General features: G+C 42.9%; 7 protein-coding genes across 7 annotated transcripts; 3 read left to right on the plus strand and 4 right to left on the minus strand.

The window, feature by feature from the left end:
• Positions 1–384: 384 nt before the first annotated feature.
• EAF02_001507 (uncharacterized protein) lies at positions 385–645 on the minus strand (the record flags this gene model as incomplete). Its single annotated transcript, XM_038897555.1, has 1 exon — positions 385–645. One exon carries the CDS (start codon positions 643–645, stop codon positions 385–387), a length of 261 nt encoding a protein of 86 aa, XP_038762530.1.
• A 906-nt stretch (positions 646–1,551) lies between these two features.
• Positions 1,552–2,123, plus strand: EAF02_001508 (uncharacterized protein; the record flags this gene model as incomplete). Its single annotated transcript, XM_038897556.1, has 3 exons — positions 1,552–1,570; positions 1,673–1,785; positions 1,845–2,123. 3 exons carry the CDS (start codon positions 1,552–1,554, stop codon positions 2,121–2,123), a joined length of 411 nt encoding a protein of 136 aa, XP_038762531.1.
• Positions 2,124–2,729: 606 nt separating this feature from the next.
• Positions 2,730–3,670, minus strand: EAF02_001509 (uncharacterized protein; the record flags this gene model as incomplete). Its single annotated transcript, XM_038897557.1, has 4 exons — positions 2,730–2,819; positions 2,870–3,176; positions 3,257–3,551; positions 3,616–3,670. The coding sequence occupies 4 exons, from the start codon at positions 3,668–3,670 to the stop codon at positions 2,730–2,732; spliced, it is 747 nt and encodes a 248-aa protein (XP_038762532.1).
• A 2,573-nt stretch (positions 3,671–6,243) lies between these two features.
• Positions 6,244–8,466, minus strand: EAF02_001510 (uncharacterized protein; the record flags this gene model as incomplete). The annotated part of the gene is made up of 4 exons (XM_038897558.1): positions 6,244–6,360; positions 6,412–7,983; positions 8,045–8,257; positions 8,320–8,466. 4 exons carry the CDS (start codon positions 8,464–8,466, stop codon positions 6,244–6,246), a joined length of 2,049 nt encoding a protein of 682 aa, XP_038762533.1.
• Positions 8,467–9,767: 1,301 nt separating this feature from the next.
• Positions 9,768–9,995, plus strand: EAF02_001511 (uncharacterized protein; the record flags this gene model as incomplete). The annotated part of the gene is made up of 1 exon (XM_038897559.1): positions 9,768–9,995. One exon carries the CDS (start codon positions 9,768–9,770, stop codon positions 9,993–9,995), a length of 228 nt encoding a protein of 75 aa, XP_038762534.1.
• A 2,942-nt stretch (positions 9,996–12,937) lies between these two features.
• On the minus strand, positions 12,938–14,531 carry EAF02_001512 (uncharacterized protein; the record flags this gene model as incomplete). The annotated part of the gene is made up of 2 exons (XM_038897560.1): positions 12,938–13,576; positions 13,626–14,531. 2 exons carry the CDS (start codon positions 14,529–14,531, stop codon positions 12,938–12,940), a joined length of 1,545 nt encoding a protein of 514 aa, XP_038762535.1.
• A 2,538-nt stretch (positions 14,532–17,069) lies between these two features.
• On the plus strand, positions 17,070–17,959 carry EAF02_001513 (uncharacterized protein; the record flags this gene model as incomplete). Its single annotated transcript, XM_038897561.1, has 4 exons — positions 17,070–17,083; positions 17,143–17,266; positions 17,312–17,476; positions 17,690–17,959. 4 exons carry the CDS (start codon positions 17,070–17,072, stop codon positions 17,957–17,959), a joined length of 573 nt encoding a protein of 190 aa, XP_038762536.1.
• Between the last annotated feature and the right edge of the window lie 383 nt (positions 17,960–18,342).

Here is an 18,342-nt window from a genome sequence, read left to right on the forward strand (position 1 = left end):
TTTTGGAGGAAAAATGGGTGAGCGAGCGAATGGTCTGAAATGTTTATCCATGGATTTCTTTGAATACATGAACTTTTGTGTCCGATCTTCTTATGTTTAGAATGATATGGTGTTTCTTTCACTTCAACGTTCTTGATGTATTGTGATATTTGTAACATGCAACAAGATGAAATACACTTGCGAGTACAAAGATAAGGTATTGATGAGTCAACGACAACATACATGTGTATTGTTATGGCGCTTAGAAACTTATCTATTTACCAATATAAGTATGTGCCCTTGACAAAATCTGGCAAAAATCCTTCGAATATAAACGACCTCGTAAGAAATAACTCCATAATATCAACCTTCGACGTACTGTGCCAAATTTCTCAACGCCTCATGCTAAAATTTAATCTGCCGAATTTCCTTCATGGTAGCTTCACTTATCATTTCCCAACCTCCTTCTAAGGAGAGGTCCGGCTTGTCCATGGTCGTGACTTGTACGGCGGAATCCTTTCTGCAGTTGGGACATCTTCCTTTCTTCTCGATTTTGTCGGAGTTCTCGCCAGCGCAATCTTTGGAGACTTCTTTGCAGAGGATGAGAAATTCGGTTGCGATTGTGTGATCGCAGGCTTTCCAGTACCAGTGGGTTGTTGTGCACATTTTGAGATGCGAGGGTTTGGAGGTTTGGGAGATGAGGGAATGAGATGGATTGGAGGAGTGGTAGGTTTGGAATTTTGATTCGAGGGAGTATATGGATATAGGTTTGACTGTAGTTTCGGAAGTGATATTGTGGAATTTGAAAATGGAGAAAGCAAAGATGGGGAAAAGAAGAAGCCATTAAATATGATGGTGATGGGATAGTAACACAAGGAATCACAGTCATGACCTGCTTGTTTTCGTGAATACCGTCATGATGGATTAAGACTACGTATCTATCGGTATGAGTGTTCTAATAAGGAGATCATTTGGTTTTGATTGTGTGATTGAGATCCATAACTTTATGAATATTTGAACAATGGTGGTTTGGAGATGATCCGACCCTCTTGGATGCTTCCCGTGGTTGACTCCAAACCTGAAGAAATAAGTATTCGTAAGGAGTTTAAATGGAAATTGTGATGGGATGAGTAGACTCTCTTCTTGACCTCGCGATACATATTATGTATTTTGGCTTTTTTTAATAAGTGATGTATGATATGTTGGAAGAGTCCGCAATTTGGATGGAGAGGATCTTATTCAAGTGATCCTCTTTTTCCACATCGTAAGTTCGCATCTACAAATACAAGAAGAAAGGTTCAGTACAGTACTTGGATTATCAATATCTTCGAACACGTTCATCGAGCAAAATAAATGAAATGAACACTGGATAATGAATCCTTTCGATGTTCCTTCGAATGGGAATCATTGGTCCCATATTTTGTTCCATATTGTGCACGTGATATGCAGCTAAAAATTTCGCTTACACTAGCGTTTTTCGCACACAATTCTCCATTCCAGAAATCTCGGTGCGAAATTTTTGAAAACAACCAACGACGACGACAAATCCAGGTTCCTCACCAATCCGACAAGATGACGAAGATCAACAGCTGTATGTACCATCAATCGATTGTTACCGCAATTCTGCGCAATTTTCATTTTGATTTTGCCAGTAATCCCATGAAATCGCGAAGCTAACAGCAATTTTTTTCAGCCCTCCACTCCTCCAGGAGAAAGTCCCGCAAGGCTCATTTCGATGCCCCATCCAGCGTCAGACGTACCATCATGAGCGCTCCTTTGAGCAAGGAACTCCGTGAGAAGTACAACGTGCGTATTAATTCTCTGCGATTTTCTGAATTTTCAACATCTAACAGAATATTTTTCAGGTCCGCTCCATCCCAATCAGAAAGGATGATGAGGTTACCATCGTTCGTGGTTCCAACAAGGGATCTGAGGGAAAGATCACCTCCGTCTACCGTCTCAAATACGTCGTCCACGTCGAGCGTGTCGTCAAGGAGAAGTCCTCTGGACAATCCGTTCCCCTCGGTATCCACCCATCCAAGGTCATCATCACCAAGTTGAAGTTGGACAAGGACCGTGAGAGCATACTTGAGCGCATCAAGGCTGGTCGTGAGATCAAGGAGAAGTTGAAGAGCAAGGCATAAATTTGGCATATAAAATTGGGTTGGGATTGGCGTGCTTTCGATGAGCGTTACATGCATTAATCCCTGGCTTCTGCCAGCTGGATGTGCTAGGCATAGTCAAATGAAAAATTATGGCCATTTCACATCCTTCGTGCTTGCACGTCTGGTACCACTGTGAAATGCTCCATGGGAGTCCTCCCGAAGCAACAAGTGTCTACGATACTTGTGACAACACTTTGTTGTGTTGTTGATTGCTATACCTGTTTTGGGAGGACTGACCCTCTACTAACTTGCTCTAGGATTCTTGTGAATTACATATTCGTTTTCGTGACCATTTACGCTCATATATCACCTTGTTGACATTTTCTACCATTGTTTTCGAGATAAACGACGAGCGAAGAGGAAATCCAAAGTTTTCCTTATGAAGTTAACTTTCTTGCCTGCAGACTTTCCTCTAGATTTCACTAAAATCTCTGAAGAACGAGAGTTTGATGGCAAGGGACATCATTGTTGTTTTATAATTATGCTATCTACTCGTCTTATCGACAGCAATTGACGAACTCTACGCTAGAATTGTCCGATGCAATTTAGTAAACTACCAGAATTATACTTCATTCAAAACCCAAATCAAAACTTCTCAACATATGGTCTCACATCCAACTCCTGGGTGAAATGTGATCTGTGTTGTGTGTGCAAATACCAATATGCATCCGCAATCTATACATCATGTCAGTCATTGAAGGCGAATTCACATAACAAGTACTTACAGCATCGGCCTTGATCTTTCCATCTTCAACCCCTCCATTCGCTTGCCACTCCTTAGTTCTAGGAATATCAATTACACCGTCAATGATCGCGTGCGCAACATGTACTCCTTTAGGACCAAACTCTCTAGCCAAACTCTGTGTGGTTGCTCTCAACGCAAATTTACCACTCGCGAATGATGACATTAGAGCACCGCCTCTTAGGGATGCTGTAGCTCCTGTGACGATCAGGGAGGGTGGATGTGGGGAGTCAGCCACGGAATCCAGAAGGAGTGGTAAGGCTTTCTGTGCAAATAGGTAGAATCCTTTTCTATGCATTCTTTAGCTTTGGTTCTGAACTCATTTTCCCAGCAACTGTCTACTCAAACAGTTAGAAGAAACACTACTCACCCGTTACTCTCATACCCCGCCTCGTAATCCTGCAGACTCAACTCCAAAAATGGCTTCCTCACAAACTTGCCCCCTACATTGTAGACCGCAGCTGCCAATTTCTTAGAACCGTATTGCTTCTTGATTTCTTCAAATGCGTTGGATACGGAAGAGGGGTCAGAGACATCAGTGCTGATTCCGATTGCTTGTCCTCCGGATGAAGTGATAGCTTTTATGGTGGGTTCATAATTGGCGGGATTACGGGCTAGGAGCACGACGGGGTAGGTGGAAGCAAACTTGACGGCGACGGAATGGCCTAAGGGAGGATGAATATCAGCATCTCTATTCTCCGGCAGTGATTGTGATATTAGACAACATACCAGTACCTGCACCAACACCAGCGATGATGCTAAAGAAATTGCTGGATGGAGGCATGTTTGTATTGTTAGTTGTGTTGTAGCTTAGATTGGACAAAACTTGTAGTAAACGATCAGAAGACGTTGATTGAGAATCCGTGATGTAGATGAGGGGTACAAAACAAAGGGAACACAGCACGTTAAGAAGGTTTATATGGAAATTGCGAGATGGAACGGCGAGATGGGACAATGTGTTTGATTGATAATACTATATGCATGAATATTCCGCTTCGTTCAATCAATGGACAGTAAAGCTGATGATTAAACATTTAGCTATGGCATTTGTTTGAAGAGAAATGACGATTGCAGCTTGATGATGGAAGCTTTGTAAGAAGCTCGGTGGGGTGAACACCGATGAGACCGATGATGAGTAATCTGGTAACGTGAAGAAGGTGTTTTCCGTTCTTACCATCAATGGCCATGGGTGGAAATAGAGGTGCAATCCTATGAAGAGACAGATGAGATCAACGACAAGCGAAGGATGAAGATATAAATACCTAGGTACCTAGGTATACTTCGATGTATATTCTCGTAGAATCGTCTGAAAATCGTCTGAAAAACAGCATGCTGGTCAATGATGGTCGGTTAAATAGGTCTAGAAAGGAACATTTGCGATTTGACCTTTACTATCATCGCCACCACGATCTAGACCATAGATCTGCTTCTAACTAAGCACTGCCATTCTATCATTCATGCTTCACGACTAAACTCTTTTGACCTCAAGTTTCATCTCTTATCTAACCAATTCCAAATACTGTCCATAAATATCATAATGCTAACATTTGTTGCACATCTGAAAAACAGCCGGAGACTCGTCTCCTCGATGGTTTGATATCAAAATGGTTCAAGAGTAAATCAATAAATACCATTAACACGCCTACGACCAAATAAAGTCTGGATCGTGTTATTATCGTATGATAAATTCCGGAGATTTCATTCCTTTTAGAAAAGTACAATGAAACGGATCTTATACTCCTACGTTGTAGAAACTGGAGCGTAAGACGATCATACCCCATGTTTATTTACTATCTACTCGTACTATGTAGATAGCTGCGGATGTGAATGTGGGAATCATAGACTCCTATTTCTGGGGGGATCCCTCGCATGGGGGATAGGAATTGAAGTTTGATATTCAATCTATTTGTATGGGGAATTGAAGAGCCGATGGATAAGGGACTAGGTAAGTGTAATCAATGAAATAAAAGCTAAAGAAGAAGATGATAAGAATCAAATTCTCCTTCATAGAAGTAAATGCACTCGCTATTCTTTCTTCTCTACTCGTACATGCAAATATGATCAAGTGATGAATTATCATACATAACACGTGATATATGGACTTTTATGGAGATCTATGGAGTAGAGACATGCAACAAATACTTGTCTTTTCTTGGAGGAACATCATGTGTTTGATTCATGATTGGCTGTATTCTTTTATCATCTGAATCTGTGCAACGTCGCCCGACCAATAATCTCAATGACATCAAGACTTCTTGTTGTACAGTTGTATAGAAAGGAACCCGTGCCGCAAACCTCAAACACCACTATCATTCATCACCCACACCACCTCGATCCATCTGTATTCCCAACGACTAGCCATTCATCCAATCCTCTTCCCGCAAGCCATCTCCCGTCATACACACATTCCTTCTTCAGGACCAAGTGGATACACCTACGATATGCAACAAATGCCGAACACCCTTACGCTTCCCATCCCATACTCACTAGCTTTTGCATATATAAGTTTCATATTTGTCAGCTCATATCCCATTCCCTGAAGCGTCTTTGCAAATCTACCCCCGAGATGAATATCTGGGGCTTAAAAATGTAACCTCATGGATGCACGAAGATCTCAATCGGGATAAGTCAGAAGCACAATGTGACAAAACCGCAATAAGTTCATCCGATACGATATGCAACAAAACTTTTTCACTCACAACACCTTGCGACGTCTAATTGGTGGTGTTTGTGCGTGAGGTGCATTTTAAGTCGAGTGCGTCGTGATTGAAGCAAGGGATACAAAGGGTTATATGGATGTCAGAAGCTGGGCTGCGAAAAGTGTTCAGCCTTACACGCCAATCGTTATCATTTGATGCAATGCTTCTAAATTTGTTGTTAAAGTCGTCCCGGAATCATAGTCCAGGAAACGCCATTGTGAGAGAAGATGGCAAACTCATGCCACTCGGAATTCAAATTCATAGTTGAAACTGGGCGTATGGTTGCGGAATATGCAAAAATCTACATGTGTCGATTGCAGTTCCGTGTGCTCTGTCTGGCTGACAACGAATTCGAACATGGAATACTGCATATTGAAATGCGTACATGTAGAAAACTACTGTCTCCATCGAGACTTCGATAGTACATACAGAAAGTTCACTGTTATGGAGAAGGTCTGGATTTAAGTCAAAGTGTCTTGTGAGCATTGAAATCTTTCATTATCTCTTAACTACGATATGAACGAGCTAACATGAAGTTCATGTGTTTTTCACTATCAAAGGTGACGCGAAGACACAAGTATGAAACCATCACCACATTCCCTTTCAAATTTCTCGATCAAATTCAATAGGGAACTCCATGCCGATACGTTCGAGTCATTTAATCTTCCTGAAAATGTCTTGCTCTTGAGACCCTTTGGTGGAACTGGTGGAAGAGTTCTTCGCTTGGGAAATCACGCACAACGTATGTAGGGGAGAAGAGGGTTGCATCATATTTCTAGAGAATTGTCAGATTTGCATTGATCTTACTAACGGGTATGAAACTTACCAAATGTTGTTCAACCTGCATAGAAGCGCCAGTAGACTCTGGAACAATCCATGTGGACAGATCAACATCCTCAGAAGCGACTAGTTTATGCGGATCGCCGTCCTCGAATTTAGGCTTTCTCTTTTCTTTAGCGTCTTTAGGAGTTGTAGGGACGTATGCATTAACAGCTGTAGCAAGTAGACCGTTGCAGGTTGGGACAAGTTGGCACATGCGGCAGATGGGGTGGGGGTCTTCATGATTCTCACCAGGCTTTAAGACATTCTTATCAAATGAGAACAGAGCTGGTAAGGCGCGTCTGCATTTCTCGCAAATGACGAGATTACCAGTCTTATACCAACTCGCATTGACTCTCTCACATTTGAGGTACCGATATTGATTTTCGAATATCTGCTGCCATTTACCAGCAGGAGTATCGAGTTCGAATCCATCTAATCTCAGCGCGACACCTTGATCTTTGGGCTTGTGATCTTTGATGTCAAAGTCTTCTGCCATCTCGAGGAGCTCAAGAGGAAGCCTATATCGATGCATGAGGTATCCTTGGAGGTCTTGATACATGTCTTTGAATTGGTCAAACAAGTAAGCCTTATCTTCAATCTTCTTGCGGATACTCTTCACAGAAATCATGTTGGCGTTGACCATATCATACAGGTAGACGTAGAGGATTGTGAAATCCATGCCACGGATGTCACCAATAGTAGAAGGAGTGCTGTCGACGTAATGCAGAAGTTTGATATGTGGCACATGGTTAAATTTACGGTGGGCTGGCAACGCAATCGTAACTATTGTACGCCAGCACGCGTATCTGCATCCATACAATTGAATGGTGAGAGCATGTCGAAATCGCTCGAATTGTTCCATCAACCAGAGGGACTGGAAGCTCACCGACCTGTAGATGATGTAGTGATGGTAGGTGGGTCTGTCCTTTGGAATGCATGCCATCTGTGAGTCCATGTCCGCCTGTACAGCGCTCAAGCTTCCCATCTTCAATGTTTCATCAGTGGTGAAGAAAACCTTGATGATCTTTCCAGGTTCATAGACTGATGTGCCAAAAGACACTTGTCTAGGCAATTTCTTATGACAATATCGCTGGTAGTAATAGGCAGGGTCTAAGATCAAATTGCCGACCTCATCTTGAAGCTCTTGAGGGATGCGCTCAAGACGAGTTAGAAGCTCTTTGGTTTTTTTATCATGGGTGCCATTCACCAATACATCGATCACAGTACTGGGGGCTGCGAAATGGGTAATTGCGCCACCTGATTTGCTAGCTCTGATAAGAGTGGGGGCAAGACGGTCAATGGTAGGATTATTAGAATGACGGCGCTCACCAAACATCTTTAATAAAAAATTGTTTGGTCTATCGAGAGCAGGTGAATCGACAGAAGGTAGATCGACAGTAGGCAGATCGGCAACAGCTATGTCGGCAGTAGGTAGATCGAGAGAAGCCAGATCAGCAGCAGCCATGTCGGCAGCAGGCAGATGGGTAGCAGCCACATCAGCAACAGCCTCGATTTCAACGTTGGAAGACTCTTGAACATCAACAACGGAAGGGTCTGCAGATTGACCAACGGCATACTAATCACTGTTAATACACAATAATCCATTCACGTGAATTGAAGAGGAAGATCGTTCTCACATGGGAAACTGGCACGTCTTCCAAGGCTTTTCTAACCAAAGACTTCTGATGCTCAAGGGAAGTGATGAGCTTGTTTAAGATGTCGTTGCTTCGGAGCACTTCGTCACACTCGAGTGTCGCAGTATGGTAATCTTCTTCAGCTTTATGAAAAACAGCATCGACCGAAGCATGTAGAGTTCTAATGTCGGGAGAATCTTCGAGATTTGAGAGTGCCTGTAAGAATTTATTGTCAGTATAGATTTGGGTAGACCACAAGGATAAGACACTAAACTTACAAACTCGTCCATCAAACGTGTCAAGAATTGTACTCTCTTCTTCGCACTTTCACGTTCATTCAACGGAACATGTTGAATCAATGCTTGTAACGCAATTGATGCATGTTCGACGACCGCCAGACCTTGCGACAAAGTAGGAGCGGACATCGTGCTGTAATAGGAAAACGACGATTAGTATTTGAGCATGAAAGGGTGGAGGCAAGGTCTGATGCAAGAATTCATGTATAAGGAACGTCGATCATGACTTCTACACCACAGCAATAGCGACGATCTCAGGCTTGCTGTGCCCATCAAAGTAAGATCGACAGGTGGGGAGAGAGGGATTCTGCGACAACGCGTGCGCCTTATGGGGGAGACTTACCTTTTTGCGTTCTGAACGACTTCCATGACCCGCTTTATCCGTTGCGCGTAGATTTAGGCCATCGATTCCATTCAAATTTGTTCCTCACAGGGACGTAAGGTAGTTGTCGATTTTTATTTTTTCGGGATTCAAAAATTGAATGTGGGGGAGTATATCAGTTTTGGCGACGACGACAATAATCCTCGCTTATTTAGTCCATTGGATTTTCTTTGTCTATGAATCAAAAATCAGTTTTAAAATAATTAGGGCCTATCGGACCGAACAAAATAAAATTCTGGGTTGATGTCCGAATCTTCTCGTACGATCTTCCAATCTTTGTTTCACTTTTTGTTGTTTTCAAGCAACCTCACTAGCTACCTTTATTCGTTGCTTCGAAGCTCTTCAGCTGTGGCCTTTTCAGGGAGCAATGACAACCAATACGGCGAACAAGACGATGAATTCCTTAATCGTGCATGACGTGGTTGCCCTTCGCTGTTTGAGGGAGGAACTTGCGGCTCAGTTGGCAGCTTTCAGCAACTAGCCACTCCCACGCACCTGCAAAGACCCGACAGTTTACAACATGCAGCACCGGTGCCAATGCATTCCAGTCATCTTCAACAACCGACGGATACACGTACAAGTGAACATCGATCCTATACCAACCCACACCATAACAGTGGTCTAGAAGTCATCATCATATCACACAGCGGATACCTAGTCAGAACCTCTATCCCATACCTGTCATAAACCATAGATAACCATGGTCAGCTTCTCTGTATAGCCTAGGCTGCGCAATGGGCACCCGTGGAGCGGATAATGGCTTTGACAGATAATCTGTGGATAATCTATCGTCAGAGCACTCCAATCAAACACACCATTGGTGTAGTTCTCACTCACACAAATCAAGTTACTGACTAACAGGATCGACAGAGTCTGTTAGGCGTCAACAATAGAACAATTTCGAGTGACCAGCAGCCTTGCTGTGATCATCTAAAAGCCCATCAATCCCACAACAATCACTTAGGGCAAAAGGTTGTGCACGAAGATTCCCGGCGAAAAAACTGGGCGTTCGACTTCCGATGGTCATTTTGAGTTTTCCACCGCTTGCATGGTTTTCTTGCCATCCAATCTTTTCAAACCAAAGCCACGTGGGTCTAAGGTTTCTCCCAAGGAACCGGTTTTCCCTTACAAGACGACTCTGACTGATGCGATTGCGAATCTGACATCAAACGGCGACAACGAAGACCATCCTACCCGTTTGAATGATGAAGCAATCAACGCGGTCACGCTCATGTCTCGAATTCCAAATAACACAGTTGTATGTACTACTCAATAAATTGAACGAGGAGATTTTTTTGGTGGGCAATGAAGCAACAGTTCGCAATGAACGAATGGACAAGCTGTGTTGTGGTAGTCCCTGTGCTCGCTATATATTCATTGTTTAACCATATGCTGCAGTCGACGACTATAGTGGCAAGGAAATGCGGTGTTTGGTTTCACACGATAAATTGAGAATAATGCTTTCAGTTCTACACACAGGGTGGTGACAAACAAACATTCCATGTACAGATCGAATGGGTGGCTGCGGTGAAACATGTAGGATGATGGATTGCTGTGCTTCACGAACTCCATGCTTCGGTGATTAGAACCTGCATCATCGTGCCAAGTTTTCAGCGGAATGTTTTTGTATACTGGTATTCTCTATACCAGAGCTTATATGTACTTGTATCAAATAAAAGACCTCTGGCATTAAGGGATGAGGGTTCTATAGAAAGAGGAGAATATATTGGTTTCTCTTCTCCAACAAACAGAGGGAGAGGGAGAAAGGAAGAAATGAATTCGAACAGATATCTAGAAAATTGTATGTAAATAAACAAGTGTATTTGATCTTTAATCAATATCATTTGATGCAACGCTTCTAAATTTGTTGTTGAAGTCGTCCCTGAATCATAGAAAACCCATGGACTTGAATATAGGATCAAAGAGATGTTTCCCCATCCCATCACATCAAATCACATTACATGAGCCAAACTTCTCTTCTCGCTGGAATCAGAGCTCTTGTATTTACAGTATCGAATCCTTAGTCCGAACAGATCGTCTCGTTCTTCTCCCTGCAATTTGAATCACGGATTCCCCTTCACGTCACACTCGTGGTCAGCACCAGGTGGAAGACGGTATCTAACAAGTAGCCTAGAGTCTTTGTTCCATTTAACACCCTGTTCACACATCAACCGGAAAACTCCCATGTTTTCTAGCCCCGTCTCCTTTCGCGCGGGGATATGAAAGGGTAGGAAAGGCTGAAAAGTAGATGTTCTGTTGAAACAAGATTGTCTGGTAAGCACGGCGTTGTCTTCTATCCATTGAGTATGGTAAAGCTGTTATCTGCCTCAACCAATCATTGCATTATGGACCGATCTAGCGAGAACTCAATATTCCACTTCTCCACGGCCTACAATAAACAATGCTCCTTTTTTACCCATGTGTACCAGACAATGTTTGTCCAAATCAGATCTGCTTACTCGGATTCTGGTGCTAAACTTCACCATGTTTTCTACAACAGCATCTCACCGCACTCCCTAGGTGCCAATTTAAGTGCTCTTCTCTGTTTCTACAACCACTGTTTTAGCTAATAATCCACCCGCGGCCATCTCTCCTAAGCTCTGAATTGATGCTTCATCCATGATCTCCAGCACGGGCAGTCCTACGCCAATTCTCTGCGTGCACCAATTTCTCAGCTCAATAGCCACAAGCGAATCAACTCCAAGCGTTCTAAACGACTGGTGGATATCGATCTCCGCAATTGGCCGCATCATGAAACTGTACAGCGTTTTGCAAATCTCCAATATGGCTCTCGCTGGCGTAGCCATCTACAAAGAAGCTGGAAGCTTGAGAAATTAATTTGGATTTGATAATGGCCAACTCTAGAGTCTAGAGGAGATCATATTCCCGGAGGGTCTGGATTCCGTTGGCCTTGAAAACTTGCGGAACCTCCAGTCTTTAAGGAGTCGACTCTCGTCTCAGTAGCTTTCTTCGTAGTGCCAAGGGTAGGTTGGAAGGTTTGTAAGGACTGATTCTCTAGAGTTTATGGACCTTGAATCGATGGTTAGTCCCTTCAAAAACAAATTACCTGCTGCAGTGAGCAAACTTGTAGTGTCACTTTCGTCTCGAACCAATGTGGGTATGTAGATCGCATCAGGCTGGCGGCGCCTAAATATCTGGCAGAGTGTGTTCCTATCTCAAGAAACGAATTTCTAGAGGAACGAGTTGACAATAAGTTCCCCATAGTAGCATTGAAAAGAACGTGAGATTCCATTTTTTGCGCCTGTAAGATGCGTCCAATCTTGCTTTCTGGGATACGATCTCATTCAACACAGTCGAGTAGAACGGAATGTTTGGAGTAGAGCTTGAGACATGGGGTTCGAGTAGCGCTTGGTATTCTTCGCCCAGATCCTCGAGTGTCGCGAACTGCAGCTATCACTTACGTACTATTATGGACAATTGACCACACGAAATCAACCGCAGAAACTAATCCTCATAGTACCAAGCCCCAATCAGAAGGTAATTCCAACCCGCAAAGGACTATATAAATACTTCTCAGCAGCTCCAAGAGAAGGAAGTAGCTTTCCTAATTTACAAACTAGTCATTTCGAGCTACTGATACCTGCATATGAGAATGAAATTTGATAGGTTAAATAATCGAACGATTCGATACTTGAACTTGTTTTTGATGATCTTTCATTTGTTTGATAATTCATTCAGCGGAATATTATGTTTGTCTCAATCCGCGTTCTGTGAGTATATTATTTGATAAGAAGAATTTTGAAGCCAGTAAGGTCTATTCTCTTCTAAAAAACGATCCGAATACAATCTCAACTTAAAAGCGACCTTGGGAAAATACAGGTAGGACATCAAATTTTGATGGTTCCGTGTATCCTGATTGACCCGAACGCGCCCGAAGTTGTGTTCACTTGAGTCAGGTGAAACATTTTTAAGGGTTGGGACAGTAACCATTGGAGTGTGGGGAGGTAGATCATCAAGGGGATGACTTTCTTGTCCATGTGTATGGATGAAATTCTTTTTGTGAGAGTTCTCCAAATGAAACCCATCTGAATGAGAGAAATGCAGTATTCGCATGGAAGTAAAGTACGAAAAGTGACGAAGTCTAATATATTACTTAAAGTAGCCGGGTTCTCGACTTCTCTATCAAAGCTTGTTATATTCATGACCTTTGAGATTTATATTCAACATCACTATTACCTTCTATGATGTAATAGGGTGCTAATAGGAAGGCTCCACAGTAACCAGTGACGAATTTCTCATAAAAGTACTTCCAGCATACGCTGCAACCTTCAAATACTGAGCCTCACTACTAATAGGATAGCTAGTTTCGAAAAGATTGCCTCTCTGAACAGTAGCCACTTCCACGAGATTGCTCTCACTAGTCCCTGTATATATAACCCAAGCCGTATAATCGGTTGCTCCATTCCAACTCATGTATGCGGTGTCGTTAACTCCTACGACATCTGGATTCCAAGGTGGCGTCGCGTTCCAGGATTGTTTGTAGGCGCGATATGAATTGGCGGTATTATCATAGCCGAATTGGATTCGTAGACGAACGTCATCATTACCATCGGGACCGAATTCAGTAAGACGAGTAATGGCACCCCAGCCCATGAATGTATTGCCGTTGTCGAGTGGGCTGAATGCTCCTTGAGAACCGCTGAAATCATTGTAGGCAGAATCGTTGAGAATTTTTTCCACGACTAAAGTTTTGTCTACAAGGTTAAGAGAGAGTTGTAGACCATTGGATTGGCTGGCTACGTTTTTATCTGAGAATTCACTGAAGTGGTTGTTAAAGTAGTGAAGGACGGCACTTGTGTTGGTGTAATTGCTGATGCGAGCATGATGTTGCCATTCCTGATTTGTGATTAGTTGATGACATATGATGGCTTGGGAAATCAATTACAAAGTTTGCTTCCTTAGGAACCACGAAATCACTTTGTCCCTCGGTGTTGTTGCCCTCAATTCGCCATTGAATCTCACCAGCACTATTGAGATACCAAGTAGCCCAGCAGTGACGACTGTTAACAAGATATCCATCTCCAACAGATGATACAGCATTGATATGGAACCAGTCGAAAGGATCACTCGAATTTAAACCAGTTCCAGAGTTAACGCCTGGTATAAGTTTGGAGTATGTGATAGGAATACCAGAGGCAATAGAACTCCAGCTGAAAATTATATCGCCGGTTGCAATGTCAATCTCGTGGAACTGAGAGTCGTACACATAGCCAACACTTGGACCACCAATTGGGCTAAGGTCCATAGTTGTAATGTTGCCTGCGCTGACAATTAGGGTGTTTGAAGGTGTAATAAATGATTCGTGGCAATCGCCAAAACATGCGAGATCCGTCAAATTAGCACTCGGTGAAGTGATGAGATTTAATTTTGGGCAGATCGTTGTGATTGGCGTATAGGTATCATCCAGTATGGTGATATTTCCATATGCAACACCGTGGCTTTTACGAACACCTTGCCAGTATGTCAACACAGGTTTGCCCATGTACTCTTGAACCATAAGATTCGTACTAAACAAGGGAGGATGTGTGGAATCTTCAGCAAAAGCATATGGGCCCTGCCACACAAGTTGCCCATCCTCAGTAAAAATGCCACATGCACTAGCTTGAACAGATCCAACGGCGGAGACTGCGGCGTTGAGATCGGACTTATTCAAGTCGTTCAGAACTGGATTGATGAGAATCAAGCCTGGTTGAGTTTCTCCCGTCTTCGTAACATCGAAAGTGGGAGGTCGAAAATTGACCGTAACGTAGCTCTGGGTGGGCCACAAATTGAGTGTAGTGGACAACGACATCTTGAAGTAACGGGAAGAGAGACTAGAGAGACTAGAGACATTGGAAGTGTTGTAAAGTAGAAGGAAGGTTGCAGCGGAGAGAAATTCGATCCCTTTATATCTCCGATTTATATCCACTCCACAAGATCTTCTACTCGCTGTCTGATATAGAAGTCATGAACTGCAAAACATTACCAACGAATGAATAACTTTACCAAATATGTATCATGTCGACAAGTGAGATGAAACCTCACGTGAAGTTCAAAGCATAAGGGCTCTAGATTTAAGGAATCTGTTATCAATCTCCAATTCAGAAAAGTGTGCCCTCTGCGATCTTCCGCTTTATGATCGATGGCCAGGCGCAATGCCTGCTCCTGTCATCCTTGACTAAAAACCATGGATGATCTAGTGCATTTTAGGTGATGGTCTCATCCTTTATAGTATGCACCATCTCTCAGTTGATCGATGATAGGTAGCGACTTTGTTTAAAACACTATGTTTTGCACCAAGGACTGTAAATAAATAGCGGTGAAAGGGCGCCAGCATTTCGAAAATTTGACTGATTTTTCAAATCAAGTGAAGTGCCCACAGCTCAAGCAAGCTGATTTTATACTATAATGATTTTGCTTGGCTGAAGCTCTGCCCGTATGGTCAAAGGTTTTATGATCGAAACTTATATGATTGAAGAGGTGTTGGGTGAGGAGGGAAGGGGCTGCGTGGAGTGTGCTCTCTTGTTCTCGAGTGGGCCTGCTATTGAGTTTCGCACACCTTCTATGAATGAAGGAGGTGCTGGGTGAGAATGGGAGGGTGTCCATCCATTGCCTCAAGAAATCTCATATGGCTCAAACTCTATCCACAGTAACCTTGGAAGTATTATGGGATTTCAATTTAGGTAGCTCCGAGAAAAAGTTCTTATGCACGGGCTGCTTATAGAACATGCACGTGACCTGACTCTGACATCAAGTTATCATTGCTTGCGGTCGAAATGCCTCCCCACATTCATCTTCATCGATTTTGAGTTAACGTTCTACTACCTACGTAGATAGATATATATTTGCATGTTGTCGGTCTCAGATTCAATGCTTTGCATTCTAAATATATTTATATTATGCAATAAGTGAAGTACAGTCTGAATGTGAGATAGTCTACAGAAGATGTCCGTCGAAGAGCATGTGTTATAAGTTGATCATACCATAAATCATTAGGAGTGAGAGGCAAAAGCTGTATCTGCTTACTCGTGCCATCAAAGTTATGCTGTTCATCGTATAACCGTTTTCTCTCGTAGTAATGCACTTCTCGCTTCCTCTTCATCTCGCTCTCTTAGTTCGAGCCAACTCCCAACCTGGGTAGTGATGACAAGCTTTGCCATAGCAATGAGGCCCCAGGTGAGTGCAGGCGACGAAGATACAGAATGATCACCTTTTAACTGTATTTCAAGCAGTAAATTTAGGGATAGCCTGAGATTCCTCCTCGGGGCTCCAATCATACCATAGTTCGAACCTCATCGTAAAGGTTGTGCAATTGGCTCGAGCAGTGGAAAAAGGCCGCAGATAGCAGACAATCTTTTCCATTTTCAAAATCCCCACACTTGCTCGACATAGGATCTCACACGAAGGTTGTACTTCGACGTGCACAATCCCATATGAGGGCTTGCGGAGGTGTCTTCATTCTCAGAGTGTGGTCCAAGTTGTGAGTTCTATATCTGATGAGAAGTGACTGGTAGAAGGAACAAGCCACTATTGAAAAGTGAGAAGGTCATAAGGGGTTTCTCCTTCGGATCTGCACTCGCAGGCACAAGGGCTCCAGATAACGTGTGCGACGTGCGCCCCCAATACCGTAGGGATTATATGTTTTCATGTGTTGTATTCATATCAGATAAAGGGCCTCTGGCGTTGATGGAGGGAAGTCTTGTGGGAAGCGGGAAGTATGCTGTTATCTCTTCTCCACTAGACAAAGACACAGAGAAAGGAAGAAATGAGTTCGAATAGACATCCAGTACTCATCCAAACTTCATAATTTCACTTTCAATCCGAAGTCTGATATTAGCTGCGCTTAATTTAGCGTGAGAAAATTGTCACGGGTAGATAAACAGACAAGTGAATTGGATTTGTTTTCTCGCTTCCATTAACGCACATTAACGACTTTAAATTTTCTTTTCCACAATCTCATTTTTCCTTTCCTTTCAATCACAACTTTCACTCTCCAGTTTTGACATCCTCAATTCCTGTTCGATCTATGATCTTTGAAGACGTTGACCTTATTTGTCTTCAGAGATCATAGATCGAACAGGACTTGAGGGGTAAACTCCACGCCGGTCCTTTTCTCCAGTCGTTATCCTGCCAATTCTGCTTATTTACCAATAAACCATTCGATCCACGACATTTGAGAACAAAGCGCTTTCAAGTTTTCAGATATCTCGATCATCTGGTTTACTTGGTGGTAGCCTCCACGCGACAACCACTCATCTTCAATCGGCTGGGAATGGGAATTTCTTGCACTTTTTTCCTCTTCCTAGCTGCCGATCTTCCTTTATTTCGACGTCTTCAGATTCAGCCAGAGATGCATGCATACGGGTAAGTGCAGCTACTACGCCGGTTATATCTCTACAGATTCTTTTTACGTCAAAAGTAAGTCTTCGCCATAACGTCGTTTTCGCCACTACCACCTCCCCACTTTCAATCAACCGACAGAAATTCTACCGTCAACAACCTATAATGTGCCACATTGCGCGATCCGACACTCCTCCGAGGATGAACGTGATTTGAAATGTGGATTCTAGCCGTTACTGTAAAGGTTAACAGAAGGTCCAGAAGTTACATTTGATTGAGGCTATTCGAGGCCTTGAAGTTCGCACCGAAAATCTCGGTTTCAAAGCATCACCCTTTACCGCATTCGACACCAGCATATCGCGATGGATATCATTTTTTTTTTCAGGAGATGGCATAGCAAATACGCTAGCAGAAATGGTATGTAGCTCCAACGTTGCTTTCATTATCGATGTTGCTCATGCTAACTGATTTTGTAGACGTCTTAGAAAATGAGACGATTCAGAATATGCATCAACCGCTGCAGATGACCATTTCTTCGTTTCAAGTACAAACCGCTTCCACACATTAGTTACGCCATATAGCACATTCAATTGCCGAAAATCATCTTTCAATTGTTCTCATGCTATCAAGTCAACTATCGAATTCCTAGGAGGGCAAAGCAAAGCATTTCAACAAAGGAGAAGGACTCGAATCGACCAAGACGCCAACAAAAGACTCACCACTATGGCTCAATCATTCATGGACCTTCTACCACAAAGCCTTCACCCATTCTACCACGATAACTCACCAAGATCCTCCAGAGCTTTCCAGCGAATGGGCCATAAATGTTTCCCGTTTCCCTTTTCCGATTCAAACGTTGACGACAAACCTCTCATCTGGTTCCCACCTGATAACGAATAGCCTTTACCAGACGTACCCTCTCGGCTTGATGTTGGCTCTCATTATCACTTCTCTTCTTGAACTTCTTTCTGCCATCCAAACTTCGTAGCTAGTCTCTGTGATTAACCAGCTTTCCGAATCATATGGACGAACCTAACCTTTTCCGGGACGATCAGGTTTCGGGCTGGCAATGATTCCGCTAAACTCTTGTGGCGCAGGAAAAACGTACTGACGCGTGAATTGTTAGTTAGGAATCGAAGATTTTATCAAGAAATTAATCTCCGTTGAATCTTATGAGTGAACTTTGGTACTGGTGATCATGCAATTTGCTAATGACTATGATTGAACAGTTTTTCGCTGGCTTGCCATTGTGGTAGAATTTCCCTAAGTGATTTGTCCAAAGC

The sequence above is a fragment of the Botrytis sinoallii genome, assembly GCF_014898435.1.
Source record: "Botrytis sinoallii strain Bc 23 chromosome Unknown BSIN_002, whole genome shotgun sequence".
Classification (NCBI taxonomy): domain Eukaryota; kingdom Fungi; phylum Ascomycota; class Leotiomycetes; order Helotiales; family Sclerotiniaceae; genus Botrytis; species Botrytis sinoallii.